The 27,996-nt window shown below is 42.2% G+C and overlaps 1 protein-coding gene across 3 annotated transcripts; it reads left to right on the plus strand.

Annotated features, from left to right (window-relative positions):
- The first annotated feature begins 510 nt into the window (after positions 1–510).
- Positions 511–27,962, plus strand: s100p (S100 calcium binding protein P). Of its 3 annotated transcripts, none has more exons than XM_014216751.3 (5): positions 511–624; positions 20,361–20,480; positions 21,258–21,428; positions 25,822–26,017; positions 26,513–27,962. In XM_014216751.3, the coding sequence occupies exons 1-5, from the start codon at positions 581–583 to the stop codon at positions 26,795–26,797; spliced, it is 816 nt and encodes a 271-aa protein (XP_014072226.1). In that variant the 5' UTR covers positions 511–580; the 3' UTR covers positions 26,798–27,962. The 3 variants fall into 3 exon arrangements, with proteins under 3 accessions (XP_014072226.1, XP_014072227.1, XP_014072228.1); XM_014216752.3 differs by lacking the exon at positions 511–624 and adding an exon at positions 1,515–1,724; XM_014216753.3 differs by lacking the exon at positions 511–624 and adding an exon at positions 19,697–20,229.
- Positions 27,963–27,996: the final 34 nt, after the last annotated feature.

Consider the following 27,996-nt stretch of genomic DNA (forward strand, 5'->3'; position numbering starts at 1 on the left):
GAATTGGAACGCCGACTGCGAGACAGGCTTAATTGCCCAACATCAGTGCCTGACCTTACTAATGCTCTTGTGGCTGAATGGAAGCAAGACCCTGCAGCAATGTTCCAACATCTAGTGGAAAGCCTTTCCAGAAGAGTGGAGGCTGTTATAGCAGAAAAGGGGGGACCATATGAATGCCCATGATTTTGGAATGAGATGTTCGACGAGCAGATGTCCACATACTTTTGGTCATGTAGTATATTTATCGGTATGATCAGTGAATGATTCATGTCAATAAAACAGTCCCAAAGAAACATAATATACTCAGTTTTAATATGCAAACTGCATCGCTCATGCCTGAATGTAATCATTGAGTTGACATGGGAGGTAACAGATAGTAAAAATACAGTAAAAGATGATGCTGTACCAACAATGACAGACAATGGTCAAAGTCCACTGACAAATGCCCACTGGCAAATTTGGCTTGGAATACAATTTGTTACCATGGCTCTTACTAGCGACCTTCCTGCATTAACGTAGAACTTCCTCTATTTCTTCCCTCTTGGAAAAAACACTGGAGGCCCTGCCAGAGTACAACGCCATGAAACAAGACAGTTTCGCCAGACGACACCAAGGGAGAGTGGGGTGAGCTTATGTCTTTCTTTCTCTATATAGCCTTCCAGCTTTTGAAGAAATGACTACGCATAGACTTTATCTGTGATTGTGGCTCCTGTTCATGAACTTTTGTTCAGTTTAGCTGTCCTATGCTATTATTCTAGATAAGTGCTTAACAAGAGGGTACTAATAGATTAACAATGAGGACAAACATGATGAGGAATGTAGAAGTTACACTGTAACTTCCAATGTGTAATCACAATTTCATTTTATGACTTTTTCTGTCTTTTATTTCACCTTTATTTTAGCAGGGAGTCCCATTGATATTTAGATCTATTTTACAATAGATCATCAATAAGACTGATTTTAGGAGTGTAGACAAAAAACAAGTCGTTTTGAGACTCCAATCATATATACCTGACATACATGGGTTCATGTTGATGTTCAGTTCCAGAACAGTGTCCTTCCTGGAGCACCATGGTCCTGTAACTCACGATTGCATTGGTGTACTTCTAACACTAGGTGGCGGTAGAGGAATGAGTGTAGGCATCCTCACATCATACAAGGCACTGTGTTTATACCCCTCACAGTATACCATTCAGTGGGTACAGTAGGAAGTTAGAACGTTTGGGATTGCTTAAATACGCTTGTAATTATATATATTTTCTAGCTATCGCTCTTTTATAACGTATGACTAAATCTACATTTCTGCAGTGAAAAAGTGTTTATTAATAGTAAACAAATTCCTGACAAAAAATCCAAACTAGAAGTCCAAAATATAAACTTGAAGAGACAATATTCAGACGACATTCCTTCCGCCAGATATCCCCTCTAAAGACACAGACTCTCTCTTTCTCACACACACACCAAATAATTTTAAGCATGAGCAAGGGGTAGTCCATTGTGCCTGTCACTCGTATGGCTCTGTAAGGTATGTCAAACATTTTGAGCACACAGGCTTACAACAGGGTTAGCAGGGCTATGTCACTAATAGCCTACCCCAGAAACTGGCTTCACCAATAGGACATCTGCAGAAAAGTTAAAACAACTGCTGACAGTCTCTCCTGTCCTCAACTTGGTATGGGATTATCAATAAGAGAAATTTGCCGGCAAAATCTGGACTCCTAAAGGTAGGACCTGACAAAGTCTCAGCACCGTCTCCAACTGCTTTGTGGGACTAGAGAGATAGATAAAAATTCTCTTAAACTGTTAATTGAATCACTGATAGATATGTAACTGGTTTTCCTTCCATCAGCTCAGTGTTGTATTATTGTATTATTGTTGTTGCTGCTTTTCCATGAATTGGCAATGCCATATTTCACTGTCATTATGTGAGTTTGTTTGATTGCTTGAAAGGAGGCAGAGAGAGCAAGTATAAATGCCGTTATGTGCATCCATGCAAAATGTTAACAGCCTGGAGATATGAAAGAGCTACTATTTTCCACTTTTTACCCTCACATTTAGGATTCCTCTTCATCGTTAATTACACTTAAAGAACACTTTGAAGGTGCCTCCTCTCCTCTGGTCTGCCATTGTCAGACGCTGACTCGACCTCCTGACCCACAGTGAAGTCACTCGCTGACCTTTAGAATGACAGCGATCTGCCAGGTGCAGCTGTGGCTCTATTTTCAGTCCTCTTATGGTGCTTTCAAGACAACTGGGAACTCGGGAAAAAAACTAGATCTAATCATGACGTCAGTGATCTTCAGGTCGGAGAATTCTAGAAAGATGACCGAGTTTCCGACTTAGAATTCCGAGTTGGATGACCATTCAAAACAATTTTCCCAGTCGGTGCTCTTTTTTTCTGAGTTCACAGTTGTCTTGAATGCACTGAAGTCGGATATTTCTGAGATCCCAGTTGCTTTAAATGTGACATTACTGCACAGTCTGCCCAGATATCCAGAGCGGCACAGCCCATTAGCACTTAGTACGCGGGGGAGACGCCAGCACTCTCACCACAGACATCATTAACGCTCCATTCTGTCACTCCAGCCGGGGAAATGAATGCTTCAGGCAAATATAGCCTATAGAGGAGGTAATGCCTCCTGCCTGCCTGCCTCTTACTCTAAACTGATTCTGAATGGATTTGTTCGTCTGGGGTTGGTACTGTAGCTCAATTATATTCAGTCATGTGAAGAGTAAATTATATAAAAATGTAATAAAAGCCTGCTGGTGAATGGATACAGTAATGGTCAAACCACAACCTCTTTTTTTCAAAGCCAAGTTATCCTTCTCTTAAAGATTCTTGATAGAAATCCAAAGATGTTATCACTTTTAATGAAAGTGATAACATGCGAAAAAACATGTGTATGCCTGTACAAGAGCAGTCCAAGGAGCACAACTACACAGCAGGGCTGCTTCATATGTCCCCGATATGCAATACAGCTGTCTATACTGTCTTCACTGTTACTATTAGGTACAGTTCATTTATCAGCTAACTTAAAAAGGTATGTTATTTAACGTATAACACAAAGGAAAGAAGATTGTCTCAAGGCCATTCTGAGTAAACAGTCAGGTGCCTGTGCCATGTGCCAACTGCACAGCCAGCAGACAGAAATAGCACTCCAGAAACAGTCAATGACATCAATTCAAATCAAATTTTATTTGCCACATGCGCCAAATACAACAGGTGTAGACTTCACCGTGAAATGCTTACTTAAGAGTCCTTTACCAACAATGCAGAGTTAAAAAGTAAGAAAAATGGGCTAAATAACAAAAGGAAATAGTAACACAAAATAACAATAACGAGGCTGTATACAAGGACTACTGGTACCGAGTCATTGTGCAGGGGTACGAGGTAGTTGAGGTAATATGTACATGTAGGTTGGGGTAAAAGTGACTAGCCAATCAGGATAGACAATAAACAGAGTAACGTATGTGAAAAGCGGGAAAGAGTGGGAAAGTGTGTCTCTGTGAGTGTGTGTATGTAGTGTGTGTGTGTGTCATTGTAGTATGTGTGAGTATGTGTGTGGGTGGAGTCTAGTGAGTGTGCATAGAGTCAGTGCAAAAGAGTCAGTGCAAAAAAAAGGGGGTCAATGCAAAGAGTCCGGGTAGCCATATTATTAACTGTACAGCAGTTTTATGGCTTGTGGGTAGAAGCTGTTCAGGAGCTTTTTGGTTCCAGACTTGGCGCTCCGGTACCGCTTGCAGTGCAGGAGCAGAGAAAACAGTCTGACTTGGGTGGCTGGAGTCTTTTAAATTTTTGGGGGACTTCCTCTGACACCGCCTGGTATAGAGGTCCTGGATGGCAGGGAGCTCGGCCCAGTACGCACTACCCTCTGTAGCACCTTACGGTCGGATGCCAAGCAGTTGCCATACCAAGTGGTGATGCAGCCAGTCAAGATGCTCTCAATGGTGCAGCTGTATAACCTTTAGAGGATCTGAGGGCCCATGCCAAATCTTTTCTGCCTCTTGAGGGAGGAACATCATGGGTTTTCTCTGATGGACATAATGTGGGGGGTGATGAACATGTCCACTATGATAGCCACACAGTTTTAGCATATGACAACACCTGTCTGTGCAGTGTGCATTCTGTGTGCCACCTGATGCTCAATGTCTTCTCGGAAAGCCCTCGGCTTTATATATCAAAGCGAACAAGTGCTGGTGGGTTATTTGTTGTTCTTGTGTTACACAGAGGGATGTCTTGGTCTCCTGACAGACCTTTTGGCAAAAAAATAAGTGCATTCTCCACAGTATACAGCCTGCACTGTTAAGAGTCAGCTGCCACCCGCCATGCTGTGGTTTGGCTCTGCTATGAGGGGAATTCCTGTCTAACATGCAGACCATTTGAATATTTGCCCACAGAGTCGTGCCGCCATGGCCCAATGGTATTACAGAAAGGCACATGTTGCCAGTGACCTTTTTAAAAGAGGTGAATGTCTATTTAAAATAACATCAATCACCAATGAAACCCTATAATATCACGCTATCTGATACAGCCTTTGTGAAAGGGTATACAGTACATAGTATTATTAGATACAATCATTCATTTATGCATTCGTTCACACACTCATTCAACAAACCATTCATTCATGCATTTATTCTGCATTTTTCCTGTAATCTACGCAAGATTCTGTGGCATCTTTCCGTAATTCTGGGTAGTGATTGGGTAGTGATTTGAGTGGAACTTTTCTTGGGTAATACAGGAGAAAAAAAACGTATTTGTGTAAAAACTGAACTATATCAAATAGATTTTGTGACAAAAGACAGAGTGGAGTAGATTACTGCTGTGGAGCTCAGAGAGTTTATTAATTGGTGGATGGTGCTTTTAATGATAGAGATTCTGAGAATGGCTGAGTGGGAGGAGAAATATCTAGGAACAAACCGAAAAAGCAGTTACTTCAAAATAAAAAACAATATACATAGTCATTAAAGAAGAGATGGTGATGAGAAGGTGATGGGATGGTTTGTTTGTGTTCTACCTGTGTTTAGTATTTACTATAAGTGCTGTATGACTAATGGGAAATAGAGGATGGTATAATTGGCTAATTCCTGAGAGAGACTCTGCAAATTACTGTGAATCAGTCATTTTGAACTTCTGACAAGCCAAAAAAAAGAGCTGCAGTTCAGAACTAAATCAACCAAACTTATCCAAGAGACGTATTATTCATGTTGCTAATTTACTTTAGGGCGCTATCAAAAATGTCAATCGTTCATTCAACCTTTGCCTCAATAGCAAACCAGTTGACAAGGACAGTTGAGACAGAGGCAATTGTGCTTGAGAATGTAGTAGAAATAGTGAGGGATATGAGGCTTTCAGGATGCATATTATTGTCTCAGTTGTGATATATGGTCATTGTTGGAGTGTCATTACCTTGTTGCTGCAGCAGGGCCTCTGTAAATGGGCCTGAATGAGTGTTATTAACAGCCTGCAGAGTGAATTCCTGCCTTGAGGCAGTGCCTGAGGAACACCACAACATTCACCAATTGATGGCTGCTGCCGGGAGCCACCGCTCTCCACTCACAACAATATTGACAAATGCTCAAACTGCATTCACAAGAGTGGTGTGTAAATCTTGTTGCCAGTCGCTGTCAAATAATATCCTGGCAGACACTGCATGGGAAGTCCCAGTGGTAGTGTAGCGAGCGACCATGTTGGATAACTCAACAGAAACACTGACCCCTGACTCTGACCCCCTCTTCCCTCTTTGGACCAAAGGTGAGATTCAGGCTGTTTCTATACTCAGGGTAGGGTTAGGGCTACCCTTAGTCTGGCTACACTTCTACTGCATGGTTATAAAAGGCTGAAAGCTTGATGAAACAGAACAGACAGGGCTTTATCACGAAGAGCCCGAGTCACCTGAGTGCACTCACCCTCAGACAAATATTTACAATGACCTTGCTTACATTGACCACACTCATTCTTTCAGCAGGTGTGTCTTTCATGATGCATTTATTAATGGAGTGATCATGCTGTTGGACTGTTCAAAGGTTTCTTTGTTCAGTATTTACTCCAACATGTTGACTCCTGTTCCTGTTATAGCCAGGTGCTTACAAATGGTTCCAAAAGACCAACCATGATCAATGGGAACCTACTTGTGTTTTAGTCTCATGATGTCACATGATTGTAAATTGGGAGTGATTGTGTACTTTTATCAACATTGAAACAAACAAGGATATGCACTTAAAAATATAAATTAAGTTAACATTATAGAATATAATCTCTGTGTAGAATCACCAAGCCTTGTGCATGGATGGTCCAGGGTATATGGAGAAGTTGCATGTGTTTGTTGTCTTCTACTTTAACAGTGTCCTGTTTGACCCAAATATTTTAGAAAATGTGTTGAACATCTACTGTCTGGGCTATGACATCCTATAGTATGTGATGCCCCAAAAATGAAATAAAAAATATAGGAATAGTTAATTTGAGTTTTATGTATTCTCCCATAAAAAGATAAAAAGTAGAGTCCTAATAGTCTTAAATTAACAACATCCCTTCTAGATATAAACAGATGCTATGTGATGTGATCTTTATTCACTCTATGTGCCTCATTACAAAAATAATAGTGTATAAACTTCATTCCAAAAACAACTACATTTCTTACCATGACTTCTTACTATAATAAATTCATGCGAGCATAAAGATTGGCACCGGAGGGGATGGCTGCCGTTTTAAGGGCTCCTAACCAATTGTGCTATTTTGTGTGTTTTTTCGCATAGTTTGTAACTTATTTTCTACATAATGTTGATGCTACCGCCTCTTATGACCGAAAAGACCTTCTGGATATCAGAACAGCGATTACTCACCTCGAACTGGAAGAAGATTTTTTATTTAATGAGTCTGATGTGAAGGATATAATGTTGGTCCCAGACAAGGCCCAAATCCCCGTCATTCACATGAAGAAAATAAGGAAATACAGGGGGCGGAGATCAGGGTGCCTTGTGAGAATTAGTCGGCGAGTGGGTAACCCGCCTCTACCATCCGTTCTATTAGCCAACGTGCAATCACTGGAGAATGAACTGGATGAGCTCCATTCGAGACTATCCTACCAACGGGACATAAAAAACTGTAATATCTTACGTTTCGCTTTCCTAGTGGCCAGGGACTTTAATGCAGGTAAACTTAAACCTGTTTACCTCATTTCTACCAGCATGTCACATGTGCAACCAGAGGTAGAAAAACTCTAGACCACCTTTACTCCACACAAAGAGACCCGTATAAGCTCTCCCTCGCCCTCCATTTGGAGAATCTGACCATAATTCTATCCTCCTGATTCCTGCTTACAAAAAAAAGCTAAAGCAGGAAGTACCAGTGACTCAATACGGAAGTGGTCAGATGATGTAGATGCTACGCTACAGGAATATTTTTCTAGCACAGACTGGAATATGTTCCGGGATTTATCCGATGGCATTGAGGAGTATACCACCTCAGTCACCGGCTTCATCAATAAGTGCATCGACGACGTCATCCCCACAGTGACCATACGTACATATCCCAACCAGAAGCCATGGATTACAGGCAACATCCGCACCGAACTAAAGGCTAGAGCTGCCGCTTTCAAGGAGCAGGACACTAATTCGGACACTTATAAGAAATCCTGATATGCCCTCAGACGAACCATCAAACAGGCAAAGCATCAATTCAAGACTAAGATTGAATCCTACTACACCGGCTCTGATGCTCGTCGGATGTGGCAGGTCTTGCAAACTATTACAGACTACAAAGGGAAACTCAGCCGCGAGCTACCCAGTGACGCAAGCCTACCAGATGGGCTAAATGCCTTTTATGCTCGCTACAAGGCAAGCAACACTGAAGCATGCATGAGTGCACCAGCTAATCCAAACGACTATATGATCATGCTCTCCATAGCCGATATGAGCAAGACCTTTAAACAGGTCAACATTCACAAGGCCATGGGGCCAGACGGATTACCAGGATGTGTACTAAGAGGATGCGTGAAACAACTGGCAAGTGGCTTCACTAACATTTTCAACCTCTCCCTGACCGTGTCTGTAATACCTACATGTTTCAAGCAGACCATCATAGCCCCTGTGCCCAAGAAAGCGAAGGTAACCTGCCTAAATGACTACTGCTCCGTAGCACTCACTTCCTTAGCCATGAGGTGCTTTGAAAGGCTGGTCACGGCTCACATCAACACCATCAACCAAGAAACCCTAGACCAACTCCAATTCGTATACCGCCCCAACAGATCCACAGGTGACACAATCTCAATCGCACTCTGCACTATGTGAGAATGCTGTTCATTGACTACAGCTCAGCATTCAACACCATAGTGCCCACAAAGCTCATCACTAAGCTAAGGACTCTATGACTAAACACTTCCCTCTGCAACTGGACCCGGTGCTGTAATGGACCGTGTCGAGAGTTTCAAGTTCCTTGGTATCCACATTACCAATAAACTATCATCAATCAATCAAATGTATTTATAAAGCCCTTTTTACATCAGCCGATGTCACAAAGTGCTGTACAGAAACCCAGCCTAAAACTCCAAACAGCAAGCAATGCAGATGTAGAAGCATGGTGGCTAGGAAAAACCCCTAGAAAGGCCAGAATCTAGGAAGAAACCTAGAGAGGAACCAGGCTCTGAGGGGTGCCCAGTCCTCTTCTGGCTGTGCCGGGTGGAGATTATAAAAGAACATGGCCAAGATGTTCAAACGTCATAGATGACCAGCAGGGTCAGATAATAATAATCACAGTGGTTGTAGAGGGTGCAACAGGTCAGCACCTCAGGAGTAAATGTCAGTTGTCCTTTCATAGCCGATCATTCAGAGTTAGAGACAGCAGGTGCGGTAGAGAGAGAGTCCTAAACAGCAGGTCCGGGACAAGGTAGCACGTCCAGTGAACAGGTCAGGGTTCCATAGCCACAAGCAGAACAGTTGAAACTGGAGCAGCAGCATGACCAGGTGGACTGGGGACAGCAAGGAGTCATCAGGCCAGGTAGTCTTGAGGTATGGTCCTAGGGCTCAGGTCCTCCGAGAGAAGAGAGAAAGAGAGAGAATGAGAAAGAGAGAAAAAGAGAGAGTGAATTAGAGGGAGCATACTTAAAGTCACACAGGACACCGGATAAGACAGGATAAATACTCCAGATATAACAGACTGACCCTAGCCCCCTGACACATAAACTATTGCAGCATAAATACTGGAGGCTGAGACAGGAGGGGTCGGGAGACACTGTGGACCTGTCCGACGATACCCCCGCACAGGGACAAACAGGCAGGATATAACCCCACCCACTTTGCCAAAGCACAGCCCCCACATCACCAGAGGGATATCTTCAACCACCAACCTACTACCCTGAGACAAGGCAGAGTATAGCCCACGAAGATCTCCCCCACGGCACAAACCGAGTGGGGCGCCAACCCGGACAGTAAGATCACATCAGTGACTCAACCCACACAAGTGGCGCACCCCTTCTAGGGACGGCATGGAAGAGCACCAGTAAGCCAGTGACTCAGCCCCCGTAATAGGGTTAGAGGCAGAGAATCCCAGTGGAGAGAGGGGAACCAGCCAGGCAGATACAGCAAGGGTGGTTCGTCGCTCCAGTGCCTTTCCGTTCAACTTCACACCCCTGGGCTAGACTACACTCAATCATAGGACCTACTGAAGAGATGAGTCTTCAATAAAGACTTAAAGGTCGAGACTGAGTCTGCATCTTTCACATGGATAGGCAGACCATTCCATAAACATGGAGCTCTATAGGAGAAAGCCCTGCCTCCAGCTCTTTGCTTAGAAATTCTAGGGACAGTAAGGAGACCTGCATCTTGTGACCGTAGCATACATGTAGGTATGTATGGCAGGACCAAATCGGAAAGATAGGTAGGAGCAAGCCCATGTAATGCTTTGTAGGTTAGCAGTAAAACCTTGAAATCAGCCCTAGCCTTAACAGGAAGCCAGTGTAGAGAGGCTAGCACTGGAGTAATATGATCAATATTTTTGGTTCAAGTCAAGATTCTAGCAGCTGTGTTTAGCACTAACTGAAGTTTATTTAGTGCTTTATACGGGTAGCCGGAAAGTAGAGCATTGCAGTAGGCTAATCTAGAAGTGACAAAAGCATGGATACATTTTTCTGCATAATTTTTGGACAAAAAGTTTCAGATTTTTGCAATGTTACAAAGATGGAAATAAGCTGTCCTTGAGATATTATTGATATGTTCGTCAGAAGAGAGATCAGGGTCCAGAGTAACGCTGAGGTCCTTCACAGTTTTATTTGAGATGACTGTACAACCATCAAGATTAATTGTCAGATCCAACAGAAGATCTCTTTGTTTCTTGGGACCTAGAACTAGCATCTCTTTTTTGTCTGAGTTAAAAAGTAAAATATTTGCCGCCATCCACTTCCTTATGTCTGAAACACAGGCTTCCAGGGAGGGCAATTTTGGGGCTTCACCATGTTTCATCAAAATGTACAGCTGTGTATCGTCCGCATAGCAGTGAAAGTTAACATTATGTTTCCGAATGACATCACTGAGAGGTAAAATATATAGTGAAAACAATAATGGTCCTAAAACGGAACTTTGAGGAACCTGTGGATGGTCAGAAGACAAACCATCCAGAGAGACAAACTGATATTTTTCTGACAAAGAAGATCTAAACCAGGCCATAACTAGACCAGTGTAGACCAACTAGTCAGTGTAGACCAATTTGTATTTCCAATCTCTCCAAAAGAATGTTGTGGTCGATGGTATCAAAAGCAGCACTAAAGTCTAGGAGCACGAGGGCAGATGCAGAGCCTTGGTCTGACGCCATTAAAAGGTAATCTACCATCTTCACGAGTGCAGTCTCAATGCTATGATGGGGTCTAAAACCAGACTGAAGCGTTTCGTATACATTGTTTGTATTCAGGAAGGCAGTGAGTTGCAGCGCAACAGCTATATCAAAATGTTTTGAGAGGAATGGGAGATTCGATATAGGCCGATAGTTTTTAATATTAATATTTTCTGGGTCAAGGTTTGGCTTTTTCAAGAGACGCTTTATTACTGCCACTGTTAGTGAGTTTGGTACACGTCCGGTGGATAGGGAGCCATTTATTATGTTCAACATAGGAGGGCCAAGCACAGGAAGTAGCTCTTTCAGTAGTTTAGTTGGAATAGGGTCCAGTATGCAGCTTGAAGGTTTAGAGGCCAAGACTACTTTCATCAATGTGTCAAGAGATATAGTATTAAAAAACTTGAGTGTCTCCCTTGATCCTAGGTCCTGGCAGTGTTGTGCAGACTCAGGACAACTGGGCTGTAGAGAAATAAGCAGATTTAAAGAGGAGTCCATAATTTGCTTTCTAATGATCATGATCTTTTCGTCAAAGAAGTTCATGAATTCATCACTGCTGAAGTGAAAGCCATCCTCTCTTGTGGAATGCTGCTTTTTAGTTAGCTTTGTGACAGTATCAAAAATAAATGTGGGATTGTTCTTATTCTCCTCAATTAAGTTGGGCAAATGGGATGATCGTGCACCAGTGAGGGCTCTTCGATACTGCACGGTACTGTCTTTCCAAGCTAGTCGGAAGACTTCCAGTTTGGTGTAACGCCATTTCCATTCCAATTTTCTGGAAGCTTGCTTCAGGGCGCGGGTATTTTCTGTATACCAGAGAGATAGTTTCTCATGACAAATGTTTTTTGTTTTTAGGGGTGCGACTGCATCTAGGGTATTACGCAAGGTTAAATTTATTTCCTCAGTTAGGTGGTTAACTGATTTTTCTACTTTGACGTCCTTGAGTAGGTGGAGAGAGTCTGGAAGGGCATCTAGGAATCTTTGGGTTGTCTGAGAATTTATAGCATGGCTTTTGATGATCCTTGGTTGGGGTCTGAGCAGATTATTTGTTGCGATTGCAAACAATAAAATTGTGGACCGATAGTCCAGGATTATGAGGAAGAACATTAAGATCCACAATATTTATTCCACAGGACAAAACTAGGTCCAGAGTATGACTGTGGCAGTGAGTAGGTCCGGAGACATGTAGGACAAAACCCACTGAGTCGATGATGGCTCCGAAAGCCTTTTGGAGTGGATGTGTGGACTTTTCCATGTGAATATTAAAGTCACCAGAAATTTGAATATTATCTGCCATACAAGATCCGATAGGAATTCAGGGAACTCAGTGAGGAACGCTGTATACGGCCCAGGAGGCCTGTAAACAGTAGCTATAACAAGTGATTGAGTAGGCTGCATAGATTTCATGGTGTAGAAGCTCAAAAGACAAAAACGCAGTATTTAGTTTTTGTAAATTGAAATTAAATTAAATTCATCAGGCTTAAGCCATGTTTCAGTCAGGCCAATCACATCAAGATTATGTTCAGTGATTAGTTAATTGACTAGAACTGCCTTAGAAGTGAGGGATTAAGTAAGGATCTAACATTACCTATTTTGAGATGTGAGATATCAAAATCTCTTTCAATAATGACAGGAATGGAGGAAGTCTTTATTCCAGTGAGATTGCTAAGGCGAACACCGCCATGTTTAGTTTTGCCCAACCTGGATCGAGGCACAGACACGGTCTCTGTGGGGATAGCTGAGCTGACTACACTGACTATGCTAGTGGCAGACTCCACTAAGCTGGCAGGGTGGTCCAAACACACCAAGAAAGTCATCGAGGGCACGACAACACCTTTTCCCCCTCAGGAGACTGGAAAGATTTGTCATGGGTCCCGAGATCCTCAAAAGGTTCTACAGCTGCACAATCGAGAGCATCCTGACCGGTTGCATCACGGCCTGGTATGACAACTGCTTAGCATCCAACCATAAGACGCTACAGAGGGTAGTGCTACTCGCTGTTTATTGTCTATGCATAGTCACTTTACCCCCCCTACCCTGTACCCCCACACATTGACTCGATACCGATATCCCCTGTATATAGCCTCATTATTGTTATTTAATTGTGTTACTTTTTTACATTTTAGCTTTCATTTCCTACTTTAGTTTATTTAGTAAATATTTTCTTAACTCTATTTTCTTAAAACTGCATTGTTGATTAAGGGCTTGTAAGTAAGCATTCCACGGTAATCTTTTGAAGATGCCTCAGAGCAAAAAACACAATTACAATCATCATGACATCACCACAGCCTGCTATTCCTAAATCACAAGAAGTAAAAATATCCCCCAATTTACAGACCAAAAATAGTACAGAACCTGCCTTTCAAACACACACCCTCACACAATACTTTGAACTTGACAAACTGGCTATCAGAGAGCGAAAATCCCATACTGGATTCAAGCCATTACTGTAAGAAAAATGTAAACATTGAGAGAGTAATCTCTTTGCCCAAACTGGCCCCTTGTGCAATAACAGGTAAGCAGACCTAATGTAGTTTAGGTGGATCCAGGGTAATGCTTATTAATATTTAAGCATTGTGGATTTGTTTTTATTCATGAGCACATTAAAGTCTCTCTTTAGGGAAGTTAATGCTTAATTAGAGGCATTTTGCAGGTGCAATGTCTTGGTCAAGCTGGAAAGAACTGCAAGGTGACATGGGGCTTTTAGATGTAAACAACTGGCTCTAAATGCAGAAAGATGAGAGAGAGGGCATGGAGTAACCTCCCTCAATTTCCCAGAAAACAGCTTTATTGAAAGCCATAAAACATTCTCAGGGTTCCCCATGCTCGGTTCTTTTGCTTAAATGGTACAAGTCTGGCCGTTGGTACACTTTAAATTCACTGCATGACTCATGCACTTTGGAGGCACTTTGAGTTCTGCTGAGGACACTATGGGAGATATGTTTAAGTCTCCAATATTAGCTAAAGGAAAGTAAAGCCCAAAAGGGACATTTGTTGGTGTTGTACAGTAGACATGTCTGGGAGATCTTCTTTCTGGGTAACAATTAAGTACCTTACAGTGATTGTTTTTAATTAAAATGGTCAAAAAGAAACAAAAATAGCTTCTTAGCAAGATAAACTTCTCAAGCAATAATTTTGCTACGACTGTCTGGGAGTGGTTGAGTGGGAAGGGGGGAATTGAAAACTAGCTGTTATTGGCAGAGAAGTTTGGAACTCTGTTTCTTATTAACTGATGTCACCAGGCAGGCCAAAACTCCATCCCACCACAACAGGCATGAATTTCAGGCGGTCTTTTCAAACAGCTCTCACACTAAAAGGGCATTATCATCATTTTCACAATTTCACAGTATTATTCCAACCTCAGTATGGAAATATATATAAAACGCAGAAAAATCACATTTTTGACTGCACTGTGCTTTTAAGGAGTTAATTTAATAAGGACAAATCTGAAAGTCGCTGTGTGAGGCGTGATGGTGTCCAGAGAGTGTTGTTCAGAAAGCTCTGGAGGAGTTTCACCCAGCTGACCTTGACATGGTTTTTCCACATGATCTTAAGGCTTAACACCTTTGTCACGTCCTGACCAGTAAAGGGGTTATTTGTTATTGTAGTTTGGTCAGGACATGGCAGGGGGTGTTTGGTTAGAGTGTTTCGGGTTTGTTGGGCTATGTTCTTATGTAAGAGGGGTGTTTGTTTTATGTGTTTCGGGGTTTGTGGTTAATGTTCTATGTTAGTATATTTCTATGTTCGTTCTAGTCTTTCTATTTCTATGTTTAGTTTATGGGTTGACCTTCAATTGGAAGCAGCTGCTCCTCGTTGCTTCTAATTGAAGGTCCTATTTAAGAGGGGTGTGTTTTCTATGGGATTTTGTGGGTAGTTGTTCCTTGTTTAGTGTTTGTGCACCTGACAGGACTGTTTCGTTGTTTTTGTATATGTAGTTATTTGTTTCTCCTTCTTCAAAATAAAAAGAAGATGAGTATACATATTCCCGCTGCATTTTGGTCAAATCCTTGTGACAACCTTGACATGGTTTTTCCAAATGATCTTAACGCTTAATGGCTAGTATGGCTAGTATGTGCTGTGGAATGGCTAGTATGTACTGCCGCCTGCATGTCAGCACCATCCGCTGTCTTGAAGCACTGTCCTGTTTTACTGTGACACCCCCCTGAGTCATTGATGGTGGGCTATGGCTGATGCCTCCTGGTAGGCCTCTTAAATCAGGGTTGTAAAACACACCTTGGTCATGTGTGTGGTGACACCTGTGTTTCCCTATGTGTCCCAGACAGCAGAGCTGTTGGGTGCTCTTGTTCACTCTGCAGCCATCAGCCTCCCCAGATGACCAGCGGTGGGTAAAGTTTCCATAATTAAATTGTAATTAGAGTAATAGACCTGAAAAATGCTCCCATTAAAATATAATTATAATTTCCTGATGATGACAGTAAATGAATACATGCAGACAGGACTAGGTTTGTTTCATTATTGTGTAAAACTAGTGAAGAGAGCATGACGCACCACAAGCATGTAAATTAAACGTAGTACTAGCGCCACAGGTTCTTTGAATTGATCATTCTCTGTAGAACACATTAAAAAAGCTGCTTCCCATATTGCATACGTGCACAGACAGACTATAGTGAGACAGACAAGAGAATGAGCAAGCACATTCCAGTGAATCCCCCTAATATAATTTATCTGTCGTATTACCCAGACTCCTGATTTTTCTGTCACTACTTCATGACACGAGGAACAGCCTCAAGATAAAGCATCAGTCTGTGATTTCTCAAAATCATCTACAGTGTAATTGGTCTGCTGTGAACAGTGATGGAGCTATTTCACAGTAGCCAGAAATACTGTCAGCATCTAAGAAGTGAAGGCACAAATAAATAATAGGATACAATACTGCTTTATCTCTATGTTTTAATCTCATCAACAATGCTGTCCTATGTTTACCTTCCATGATGTCATTAGTTCTATAATTTCATGCAAGATTAGGCATGTAATTATGTGTTAAATATGAGAGGTGAGCAGATCACAGGGTTAATGAAGTCAGCTTTGCTAATGGGAAACTATGGACACAGCTAATCATCCTGCTGAAATACTAGGAGGCAACAGGTTGCCCCTTTAAAACAGGATGCATTGTTTTCTACATTTGCTCTGACTCAACAGCAGGTATATAACTTGCCTTGTGGGTACACATTGTCAATGTGTATGTTGGTCTCATGTAACTAACCCCTCTTAATGAACAATCCTCCTTTCATAAAGACAGAGGTCATATGCAGGACTGTCCCAAACATACTGCTAGATACTCCTATGTGCCACATATGTGGGCCTTGGTGACATCCAGCACATAGTTAGTTGAGGATAGTGCAATAGTCTGTTCTCATTTCAATGTGTCAGTGCTCCAGAAGGCAGTATTATCACGTTTCTTGGCTAAAGACACATTGACACAACGGTACGCCCCCTGAATCTGCTCCCAGGCATCCCCTGATGAGTGTGTGAAGCCATCTAAATAAGTGTTTATTTAGAGAGAACCATATTGAATGTAGAGACTGTAAGGTTACATGTACTGCTTGGTTTGAAAGGTAACAAACCATGAGCATTCCGAAGGTTTGATAAACATGCAATGTCTCTCGATTTCATATTTATATCCAATTCTCATTAAATAAATGAAATGTATTTAAATTTGTTGAATCATAACAGGCAAAACAATTGATTGATATTGAACATTTGGTCTGGTACAACAAAGATGTTTATAATCCACAGTAAAATTGATGCGCAAGTAAAAACTGCACCAATAGTCCAGATGTTGCTAGTACTTTGCAGATGGTTAGAATGCAGGTTGAGGCATTGTATTTTCTACAAGGTGACTGGAAGGGCAAAGTTCCAGCTTGGCAACCATGCTTTTGTGTAATGAGTATTTCCATCGAAAAGGACTCATGAGCACCAACATGTGAAGTTCATAGGAGCCTATCAAATTGGGTGTCAAATGAAAGCTAAGAATCTATGTTTTGGGGAAATGAAGACATAGATACATGTTTCAACTATTTTCCATCCAAAAAATGTGGCATGAGTTAAAGACTTTGATTTGTGGATAAACAGATGGAAAAGAGGTATTAGAAACATCTACCAGAAAGTCTTAAACGGTATCAGAAATACATCAAAACACAATAATGTTGACATAAAGACCCTTACCAACTATTATCAATACTTATGTTTCGTTTTGGATCATTTTTTTACCTTCTGTACATTTACGAAAGATTGCCTTGTGCCTTTATCTTTAAGATAGTTTAAAATGTCTCTCTCAGGAGGAGGGAGGATAATGAAAGTTCACAGACATAAGAAGCAATGGTAGACCTACCAATTAGTTATAGTGATTTTACTGATATCAAATTTGTTTATAAATTAAGTAATTGAAACTCGTAATTCCGTTACCAACAATTGGTAACGGAATTACCCCAAAATCTGTAATGGAATTACTGCAACTGAATTGGCTACAAAACCACAGTTGGGTCGACCGCTAGTGTCCTCCCTTCTACTGGCATACTGTTATGTTCAGCTGATAACTGTTTTCTTTCTGTTTGTTGTCTGGTGGTCAAACCAAGTCTGGACAACCCCTCTCTCTCTCTCTCTTTCTCTCTCTCTCTGCCTTTCTCTTTCACTTTCCATTTACTGCAACCAGCATCCTCATCCACTGAGCACTGACCGACACCGGACGTCCATGGACGTTGAAAAGCAGTTGAAATTTGGTCAGTACACCCTGGCCTTGATGTTAACGTACACAGACGGACGAGCCTGGACCAAATCTGAACCTATCATAGATGTATATTTCACAAGTTTGGATAGCAGAGTACAGTGAGTAGACCACAGTAGAGTACAATACAGTATAATACAGCACAATACAGGACAGTGAGTAGAGCACAATAGAGTACAGTCTAATGCAATACAGTAGTAGAGTATAATACAGTACAATACAGCACAGAAAAGTAGAGTATGGTACAGTACTCTACTGTACTGAACTCTACTCTGATGTGCTGTATTGTACTGCACTGTTGTCTACAGTGATGTCCAAATTTGTGAAACATGAAGAGAATGACATTCATATCTATAATTATTCAAATCAATAGGGCGGCAGGTAGACTGGGGGTTAGAAGCATTGGGCCAGTAACCGAAAGGTTGCTGGAGCGAATCCCCTAGCCGACAAGATAAAAATCTGTCATTCTGCCCTTGAGCAAGGCAATTAACCCTAATTGCTCCAGGGTTGCCGTAGATAATGGCTGATCTCATGGCTGTGAGCCCACTCTCCAAGGGAGTCTCCAGGCGAGTGGGACATGCAAAAAACACATTTCCATTTCACACCTGTACAGGTTACCCACTTGAACATACAGTGAAACAAGACTATATAAGCACCCACTAATTATTTATTATGCATTTCTATGTAGTACAGATCAGAGACCCATTATATAATTCTGCTACCATAATTCCGTTACCCTAATTCCATTACCGGAAGTAAATCCACTTACATACTGTAGTTCAATAACCTATTTTTTTTTTAACTCAAGGCGCCATGTCATAGCTGACACCCCATTCTTTCTGCCGACATCTTTGAATCTCACTCAATTCAGAGCAGATATTTAAACAGAGTTTATGGAATACGTATTTGCATAAAAACCTGAGGGAGATTTTACTGTAATTCTGTTACTAAAGTTTGCATCTGCACAGTTCTTCCATTAAATTCGTTTTTGTACATTTTCTGTGGAAATTGTTAAGTATTCCTTGTGCATAGAGTTCTATGGTTTGTTCAACTTTGAAATCAATAGTTTGTTTGGCATTCATTTTAAAGTGAAAAGTGAAAAAACTGAGTCAAACGTAATTCCATTACTGTGGATTTGGCCTAATCTGTAATAAAAGCCCCAGCAGTTACAGCCTACTTCCTTTTGAGTCCCCATTTGTTAAATGGTTTATCATCATGTATAAATATTGCAGATTGCTTTATAGTTTACACATTCTGTAAATGTAAGAGTTCTGAGCCAGACACATGAAGGTGAGAGAGACGGTGAAAATCTAGCTGTAAGCTCTACAAAGACTTTAGCCCAACCAGCAGGAATCTACACTGTCAATCACCAGTAAAACCTGTCCACTCTTGAGTTAGATCTACCACGTCTGTCTCTGCAGATGTCTGCTCTACTATTTTATAGACATTGGCGATTCCCCCGCATCGTGGCCAAAAAAAGGTATCTCAGATTGTTCTGGCAATAGCTTACTTTTAGACATATACTTTGCAACAATATATTCTTGAAACACGTACATTTTTCACATTTCATGCACAAAGGGACTCCATCCTTATCTGTGACATCCACCACATTCTCCAGCAGTCTCAGTCCACACTCATTTAATATGGCTTATTAAACCCCCCTCTTCATTGTGAAAATTCACACAACATTGAATTCCCCTGACACAGTGTGGAAGCAGGGTCGTCGAACATGTCAACAAATAACCCAGCCACAGGAGCACACCTCTGGCAAATACAATTACACGCATCTGAAAACAGAATGCATCACTTTGCATTGGCACATGAACTGTTATCTCTCCTAAATATGCAGCCAGAGATCCCATGTGTGTACATGCGTGCTTTGACAGACCCAGAGGACTATGGAGGGGTTAATTAAATATTTACCACAGAGTCTTATCCCATGCCTTTAAGTTACAAGACACACACACACACACACACACACACTGACACGCATGCGTGCACACACACAAACAAAATACATTTTTAACCTTATCTACATAATGAGTGGATGTTTGTGTATTTTTTTTAATCTCCTAATCTAAGGCAACCAAAAGGGGCTGGGCAATCTTACTACTTTCCTTACTATGCCGAGCAGTTAGACATTTTCCCTGAAAACACCAGTGCAACTACGTTGCTAGGGGGCTCTCCATCAAGGACAATCAACAGAGGGAAGTTGGGGAGGAGGCACAGGGTAGGGAGGCTTTGACTGCCTCTTGCCTCTTACTGCTGAATAGTCGGAAGGGATCAATGCTGTTGCAGGTCCTCTCTTCCTGGAAACCTCATCATTATTCCACCAGCCTGCCGCTGTAGCTTGGACTATGAATAGTCAATAACAAATGAACAGGCAGGAAATGAAGTGCCAGACGAGTGGGCTTGACGCACACAGGGAGGCGTGTGTGCCATGAACGCTATGCGTGTGCCTCAGGTGCATAAGTGCTGCTGTTGCTCCCGCTCCACCTCTCCGTCTCTGTGAACTCCAGCTCTTCAAACAGTCCAAGGATTATTTCTACCTTCACTTATCCCAGTGGACGGCGATTATCCCAGTGGATGGCGAGTGGCTCTGAACTCTGTGGGAAAGTGGCTTTTCCTTTCTGCAGAAGTTGAATGGGATTGATTTAGTCCTTCAGTGAGAAAACTCATGTCACTTGGCTGTGGGGTGTCCTGACCAGGCTCTGTGGGGGTGGCACTGTCAGGACAGGCGTGTGGAGACTGAAGGGCATATGGGTCACTGAGTGTGTGTGTGTCTGTCCTTGGCAGGTGGTCTCAGCAGCCCTGTGTGACGCCCTCTGTGAGTGGTGGTGGGCACAGAGTGTCCTCAGGGAGGATGTTTCTCTGGACAGGAAGTAAAGGAGCTCAGGGATCAGGAGGTGAGAGAAGGTACGGTACCCTTAATATTTTACACAACACAAAGCATCATGGGAAAGATGCACTTGTGAAAAGTTTATATTTTTGAAAGTCAAATAACAGACAAAACTTAACTTGTGCACTCAGCTTTCAGCAACAATAATTGTGTATAAAAGGGAAAAGCTAGTCAGTTTGTATTTGTAAAAACAGAAAGTGCTATCTTCTACAAAAGATCTAAGGGAAAATAACAACTATTACCATTTTAGCCTCCAGACATCTCATTATCTATAGGTCTACCAGTCATCAGTATTATTAGCTATGACATTTAGACTATTCACATTATTCATGAGGGAAAATGTATCACATGATCAAAGTGAAAAATTTGGAAAATAATTGATTGAAAGCATTACATGTTCATGCCTAAGAGAAGAGTTAAATACATACCCTTAAAAGGCTATTGATTATGCATTGATATGGCTAATGCCATTTGATCAAGCCAGATGGCCTCATGACACATTCCTGGTAAATGTTAAAAGAGCTTTTAGGGGTGGAATTACTTGTCACTGTGTGTTTACAATTCTGTAATCCCTAACTTGTGTGTGTGTGTGTGTGTGTGTGTGTGTGTGTGTGTGTGTGTGTGTGTGTGTGTGTGTGTGTGTGTGTGTGTGTGTGTGTGTGTGTGTGTGTGTGTGTGTGTGTGTGTGTGTGTGTGTGTGTGTGTGTGTGTGTGTGTGTGTGTGTGTGGGCCTGTGTGTGTGTGTGTGTGTGTGTGTGTGGGCCTGTGTGTGTGTGTTGTAATGCATGTGTCAGGACTATTTATCAGAAGGTTCGGGAGTATGACGTGCTAGACAAGAGGAAGACAGTGACAGCACTGAAGGCTGGGGAGGACAGAGCTATTCTCCTCGGACTCAGCATGATCCTTTTCTCTGTGATGATGTACTTTGTGCTGGGCATCACCATGGTGCGCTCCTACTCAGACAGGTAATGTGCACTCACTCACCAAGTCACAACGTCCTGATGTTTGTTTTTCCTTTTGTATCGGCTGTTAGATGCTCATCATGTGCCATCATGTGTATTTTACTTTTGCTATAAGGATAATGGCTCATATGCCATCTGAACTGTTACTGAACCACACCACTTAGCCAAACTGTGTTAATGTCAGTCAGGCTGTGATGTAAAGTGCATGGGAATCTTCATAATCCCCCTATATTAGCCCCTCCCCAGGAGCTAATACTCGCGAGCTAAAACTGTGCGTTCCAAATGCTGTTGATATGAGCCATGACCAGTCTTTCAAAGCATTTCATGGCTACAGATGTGAGTGCTTTGGGGGGATAGTCATTTAGACAGGTTACCTTGGCATTCTTGGGCACAGGGACTATAGTGGTCTGCTTGAAACATGTAGGTATTACAGAATGGGTCAGGGAGTGGTTGAAAATGTCAGTGAAGCTACTTGCCAGCTGCTCAGCACATGCTCTGAGTACGTGTCCTGGCAATCAATCTGGCCCTGCGGCCTTGTGAATGTTAACCACATCAGCTACGGAGAGCATGATCACACAGTCCTATGGAGCAGCTGGTGCTCTTGTGCATGGGTCAGTGTTGCTAGCCTCGAAGCGAGCATAGGCATTTAGCTCATCTGGTAGGCTCGAGTCACTGGGCAGCTTGCGGCTGGGTTTCCCTTTGTAATCCGTAATAGTTTGCAAGCCCTGCCACATCCGGCGAGTGGCAGATCCATTGTAGTAAGATTCAATCTTAGTCCTGTATTGACGTTTTGCTCCTTTGACGGTCCGTTGGTGGGTGTAGCAAGATTTCTTATAAGTGTCCAGATTAGTGTCCCGCTCCTTTAGAGCGGCAGCTCTAGCCTTTACTTCAGTGCGGATGTTGCTTGTAATCCAAGACTTCTGGTTGGGAAATGTACATACGGACTTCATCGATGCACTGATTAATGAAGCTGGTGACTGATGTGGTAAACTCCTCAATGCCATCGGATGAAACCTGGAAAATATTCCAGTCTGTGCTAGCGAAACAGTCCTGTAGCTTAGCATCCACTTCATCGGACCACTTCCCTTTGAGCGCGTCACTGGTACTTGTTGATTGAGTTTTTGCTTGTAAGCAGGAATCGGGAGGATAGAGTTATGGTCAGATTTGCCAAATGGAGGGGGCGAGGGAGAGCTTTGTATGCGTCTCTGTGTGTGGAATAAAGGTGATCTTGAGTTTTTTTGCCTCTAGTTGCACAGGTGACATGCTGGTAGAAATTAGGTAAGACGGATTTCAGTTTTCCTACAGTATAAAACCACCAGCCACTAGGAGCGCTGCCTCAGGGTGAGCATTTTCTTGTTTGCTTATGGCCTTATACAGCTCATTGAGTGTGGTAGTGCCAGCATTGGTTTGTGGTGGTAGGTAGACTGCTACGAAAAATATAGATGAAAACTGTCTCGTAAATAGTACGGTCGAGTTTCCCCGACGCTGCCATTCTGTCCTGCCGATGTATAGAAAAAACAACTAGATTTATATTTTCCATGTGCTTGTTCAGCCACGACTTGGAGAAACATAGGATAGTTTCGTCAGGTATCCCGCATGCCGGGCCTCTATAACGCTGCCTCTTCCTTCTTCGAGTGCTCATCCAGAGCGTGGTCCGGGCCTGGTCCGGGATTAGCAGTATGTCATTCGCCTCTGACTCATTGATGTAGTCGAGGTTAGTGATCACTGTTCTGATGTCCAAAAGCTCTTTTCGGTCATAGGAAATGATAAGAGGAAACATTATGTACGAAAAAAGTTAAGATCAGCGCAAAAGAACACAAAATAGCACAATTGGCCAGGAGCATGTAAAATGACTGCTATTCCCCACAGAGCTTTCTATTTGGATTCAGTGAAAAAGGCTTTCAATTTCAAAGGCAGTGCAACATTCATCCAATAAGAGAAAGTGAAAATTAAGTTATTCAAAATAGATTACATAGATATTCAAAAGGGGCACATGCTGCTGGATTACTAAAATCCATTTCCAAATATCCGTACATACACTATAAAGCATACTGGGCTATTCAAAAGGTTAAGAGACTTTGGAATTCAGCTATAGATAATCACTATAATCTGCTATTTGCTAGTGTGGTCAATCATTTCTCCCTTTTTACTATTCAACTGATTCACAGTCTGCTTCACATCATGCAGTCCCTCGCAACTTCCTACAAAATTCCTCCTTTTTCATTAAATCCAATGTTATTCATTGTGTTGTTGGATACAGTTGTTATTGATGTTGAACTAATCTTGTGTGGCATCCAAACACCAATACTTGGAAAGGCACCTGGGTAGAGCTACAGATGAAGTCAGAAGTTTTCAGCCACTTAGGTTGGAGTCATTAAAACTCGTTTTTCAACCACTCCACAAATTTCATGTTAACAAACTATAGTTTTGGCAAGTCGGTTAGGACATCTACTTTGTGCATGACACAAGTCATTTCTCCAACAATTGTTTACAGACAGATTATTTCACTTATAATTCACTGTATCACAATTCCAGTGGGTCAGAAGTTTACATACACTAAGTTGACTGTGCCTTAAACAGCTTGGAAATTCCCATAAATTATGTCATGGCTTTAGAAGCTTCTGATAGGCTAATTGACATCATTTGAGTCAATTGGAGGTGTACTTGTGGATGTATTTCAAGGCCTACCTTCAAACTCAGTGCCTCTTTGCTTGACATTATGGGAAAATCTAAAGAAATCAGCCAAAAATTGTAGACCTCCACAAGTCTGGTTCATCCTTGGGAGCAATTTCCAAATTCCTGAAGGTGCCACATTCATCTGTACAAACAATAGTACGCAAGTATAAACACCATAAGACCACACAGCTGTCATACCGCTCAGGAAGGAGACGCATTCTGTCTCCTAGAGATGAACGTACTTTGGTAAGAAAAGTGCAAATCAATCCCAGAACAACAGCAAAGGACCTTGTGAAGATGCTAGAGGAAACAGGTACAAAAGTATCTATATCCACAGTAAAACGAGTCCTATATCGACATAACCTGAAAGGCCGCTCAGCAAGGAAGAAGCCACTGCTCCAAAACCGACATAAAAAAGCCAGACTTCGGTTTGCAACTGCACATGGAGACAAAGATCGTACTTTTTAGAGAAATATCCTCTGGTCTGATGAAACAAAAATAGAACTGTTTGGCCATAATGACCATTGTTATGTTTGGAGGAAAAAGGGGGAGGCTTGCAAGCCGAAGAACACCATCCCAACCGTGAAACACGGGGGTGGCAGCATCATGTTGTGGGGATGCTTTGCTGCTGGAGGGACTGGTGCACTTCACAAAATAGATGGCATCATGAGGCAGGACAATTATGTGGATATATTGAAGCAGCATCTCAAGACTTCAGTCATGAAGTTAAAGCTTGGTCGCAAATGGGTCTTCCAAATGGACAATGACTTCAAGCATACTTCCAAAGTTGTGGCAACATGGCTTAAGGACAACAAAGTCAAGGAATTGGAGTGGCCATCACAAAGCCCTGACCTCAATTCTATAGAAAATGTGTGAGCAGAACTGAAAAAGCATGTGCAAGCAAGGAGGCCTACAAACCTGACTCATTTACACCAGCTCTGTCAGGAGGAATGGGCCAAAATTCAGCCAACTTATTGTGGGAAGCTTGTGGAAGGCTACCCAAAACGTTTGACCCAAGTTAAACAATTTAAAGACAATGTTACCAAATACTAATTGTGTGTATGTAAACTTCTGACCCACTGGGAATGTGATGAAAGAAACAAAAGCTGAAATAAATAATTCTCTCTACTATTATTCTGACATTTCACATTCTTAAAATAAAGTGGTGATCCTAACTGACCTAAGACAGGGAATTTTTACTAGGATTTGTAAAGGAGTGCGTAACTGGCTGCAGGGAAGTCAGGCGCAGGAGAGCAGAAATGCGTTGCAAACGGAGCCCTTTATTGAGGCGAACAAAACACGGCACTCAGAAAACTAACAACACGCGGGTTACAATAACCCGGCGCAAACCAGCCTGGAGTACACATACATTTACGCATAACAATTCCACAAACAGACATGGGGGGAAACAGGTTATATGCAAGACGAGTAATGAGGGAATGCAAACCAGGTGTGCGGGAAAACAAGACAAAACAAATGGAAAAGGTGGATCGGCGATGGCTAGAAGACCGGTGACATCGACCACTGAACGCCGCACGAACAAGGACAGGGACCGACCTCGGCGGATGTCGTGACAGGATTAAATGTCAGGAATTGTGAAAAACTGAGTTTAAATGTATTTGGCCAAGGTGTATGTAAACTTCCAACTTCAACTGTATACGCAGGTCAGTAACTATTTAATTCTATCCCATACCCCCACCCCTAACCCCATGTCATGTAGTGTGTGGACGGAGGAATCCAGCTGCACTGTGCTCAACTCTACCATCATGGCGGAGATTAACTGTACCTACAGCTGCGGCTCCGAGTGTAGGAAAAGCTCCAAGTACCCGTGCCTACAGGTGTTTGTCAGTCTCAACACATCTGGGAAGGTTGTCCGACTCTCCCACAACGAGGAGGCACAGGACACCAACCCAAAGGTGAGACAGAGGACATGCTTAAACGTAACATTTCTAATAGTAAGCCTTTATTTCACTGTCCTGCTTCAGCTACAGTAATATATGCCTGGTTTTACAAATTATGTGGTAGCAATGTGCAATCAAATGATTCAACACAAACAGTAAGTAGATAATCACTGCTATAAAATATGTATCTACCATGTAATTAGTGTAACAATGAGAAAACAATATGGTTTAATCCACCCTAATTCACTACAAATAAATAACTTTATCACAATGCACCACATTAAAATAATTATAATTAAGGTAAATTAATGATTCATTAATGATAAATAATTAGGCCTGTATTTAATTGTGAATCTGCACAACATTAACTTAAGATGACTCGCCCTCAACACATTACTTGAAGAGAGGGGAAATGGAGGAAAAATCCTTGCAGCTGAATAACATTTCTAGAAGTAAAATTTCAAGTCAACTCATCCAAGACTCGTAACGAATCTGTCTTTGTTCTCTCAGTGCTTCTATGTGCCCAAATGTCGGAAGGACTACAACGCGATGCACACCGTAATCATGAACATCTCGGAGCGTCTGAAAACACAGCAGCAGGTGTTGTGTTACACGGACCCAGGTGAACAGCAGGACAGTGCTCTACTAACACGCATCTATGGCCGAGTGGCAGTGTTCCATTCACTCTTCTGGCCCACCTGCACCCTCATTGGTGGAACCATCATCATCGCCATGGTGAAGCTCACCCAGTACCTGTCCATCATGTGTGAACAGGTGGGCAGGATCAAAAGGTGAGCGACAGGGCACATAGGACAGGGGCCAGACCACAGTAGCAGCACAACATTGGTCTTCATTCACTCCCTAGGAACCTTACGGAAACTCTTTATGTTCCATTTGCGCTGAGAGCTGAGAGCTGAGTGATAGAGTGACAGGGGATCTGGGGGGTTATATTCCTCACATGATTCCTCTGGTTCTTCTGAGGAAAGCAATATGACTGATGTGTGCTCCCGGCAGCTGTGGCAAGGCAAGTGAAACTCAATGACTTTGGGGCACACAGATTTTGTCCTGGAATCCCTTTTATGCACCTCTACAAGTGGGACAATCATACGAGGTGATTGCTTTAAAGAAGCCCAACAATGGACCTGATCTGCCCTTGAACCCAAGTCAGCTTTGGTGATCCATTCACACCGTGACGACAAGGCAGTGACGACAAGGGAGTTTGACCAAGACAACTGTGTCGAAGCCTTCCCCAAAATACATCCAAACTTGGCTCCTCATGGTACTGGTGTTGGGTAGAGTGTTACACAACTCCAGGCGGCTGGGACGAGTCCAGTCCCCTGAGCAAGCTGTTGACTATCTATGTTGTACTCCTGGATCTGTAGAGACTTCATTCCAAGCTAACAGTTCAAGATCAACACTTTCTTGAAGTATGGTGTAGCAGTAATCACATATCACAATAGGTGTTAGTCACTAGGACGCTTAAGTACAATGCAACTTCCCAGGGCAAGTGGTCAATACAAAATGCCTTAATTTCAGGTCCCAACACTGTGGTAGATTGCTCAGAGTTTCAGAAATGAATTCTACAGGACTTTCTCTGAGAGGGGTAAACATACTGTGAGGCCAACTACGTTTTCAGGGCATGGAGCACAAACCCATAATGGACGTGAGTCATGGTGTGTTTTACCACAAATATTTACAGAATGATGATTGATTGAACACATTCAGCCCAAACTAGATAAAAATGCCAATATTTCATTCTTGGTTCCATAATCACTATTATTAGGTTGTTATTATTTTGCTGTCACAATCATCTCATGTTGTCATCAGCAGTTTATCCATGTCTATAATGTGCTACACTATTGACTGTTTGACTTGCTTTCTTATCAATTAATGCAAACCAATGTAAATGCAATGTTGTCTTGCATTCATAAATTAAAAGGCAAACTCAGCAATTACAGTACTTCCCTGGTTTGGATTTAGTGATTGGGTTGGTC

This window comes from Salmo salar, chromosome 10, assembly GCF_965601325.2.
Source record: "Salmo salar chromosome 10, fSalSal1, whole genome shotgun sequence".
NCBI classification, from domain to species: Eukaryota; Metazoa; Chordata; class Actinopteri; order Salmoniformes; family Salmonidae; genus Salmo; species Salmo salar.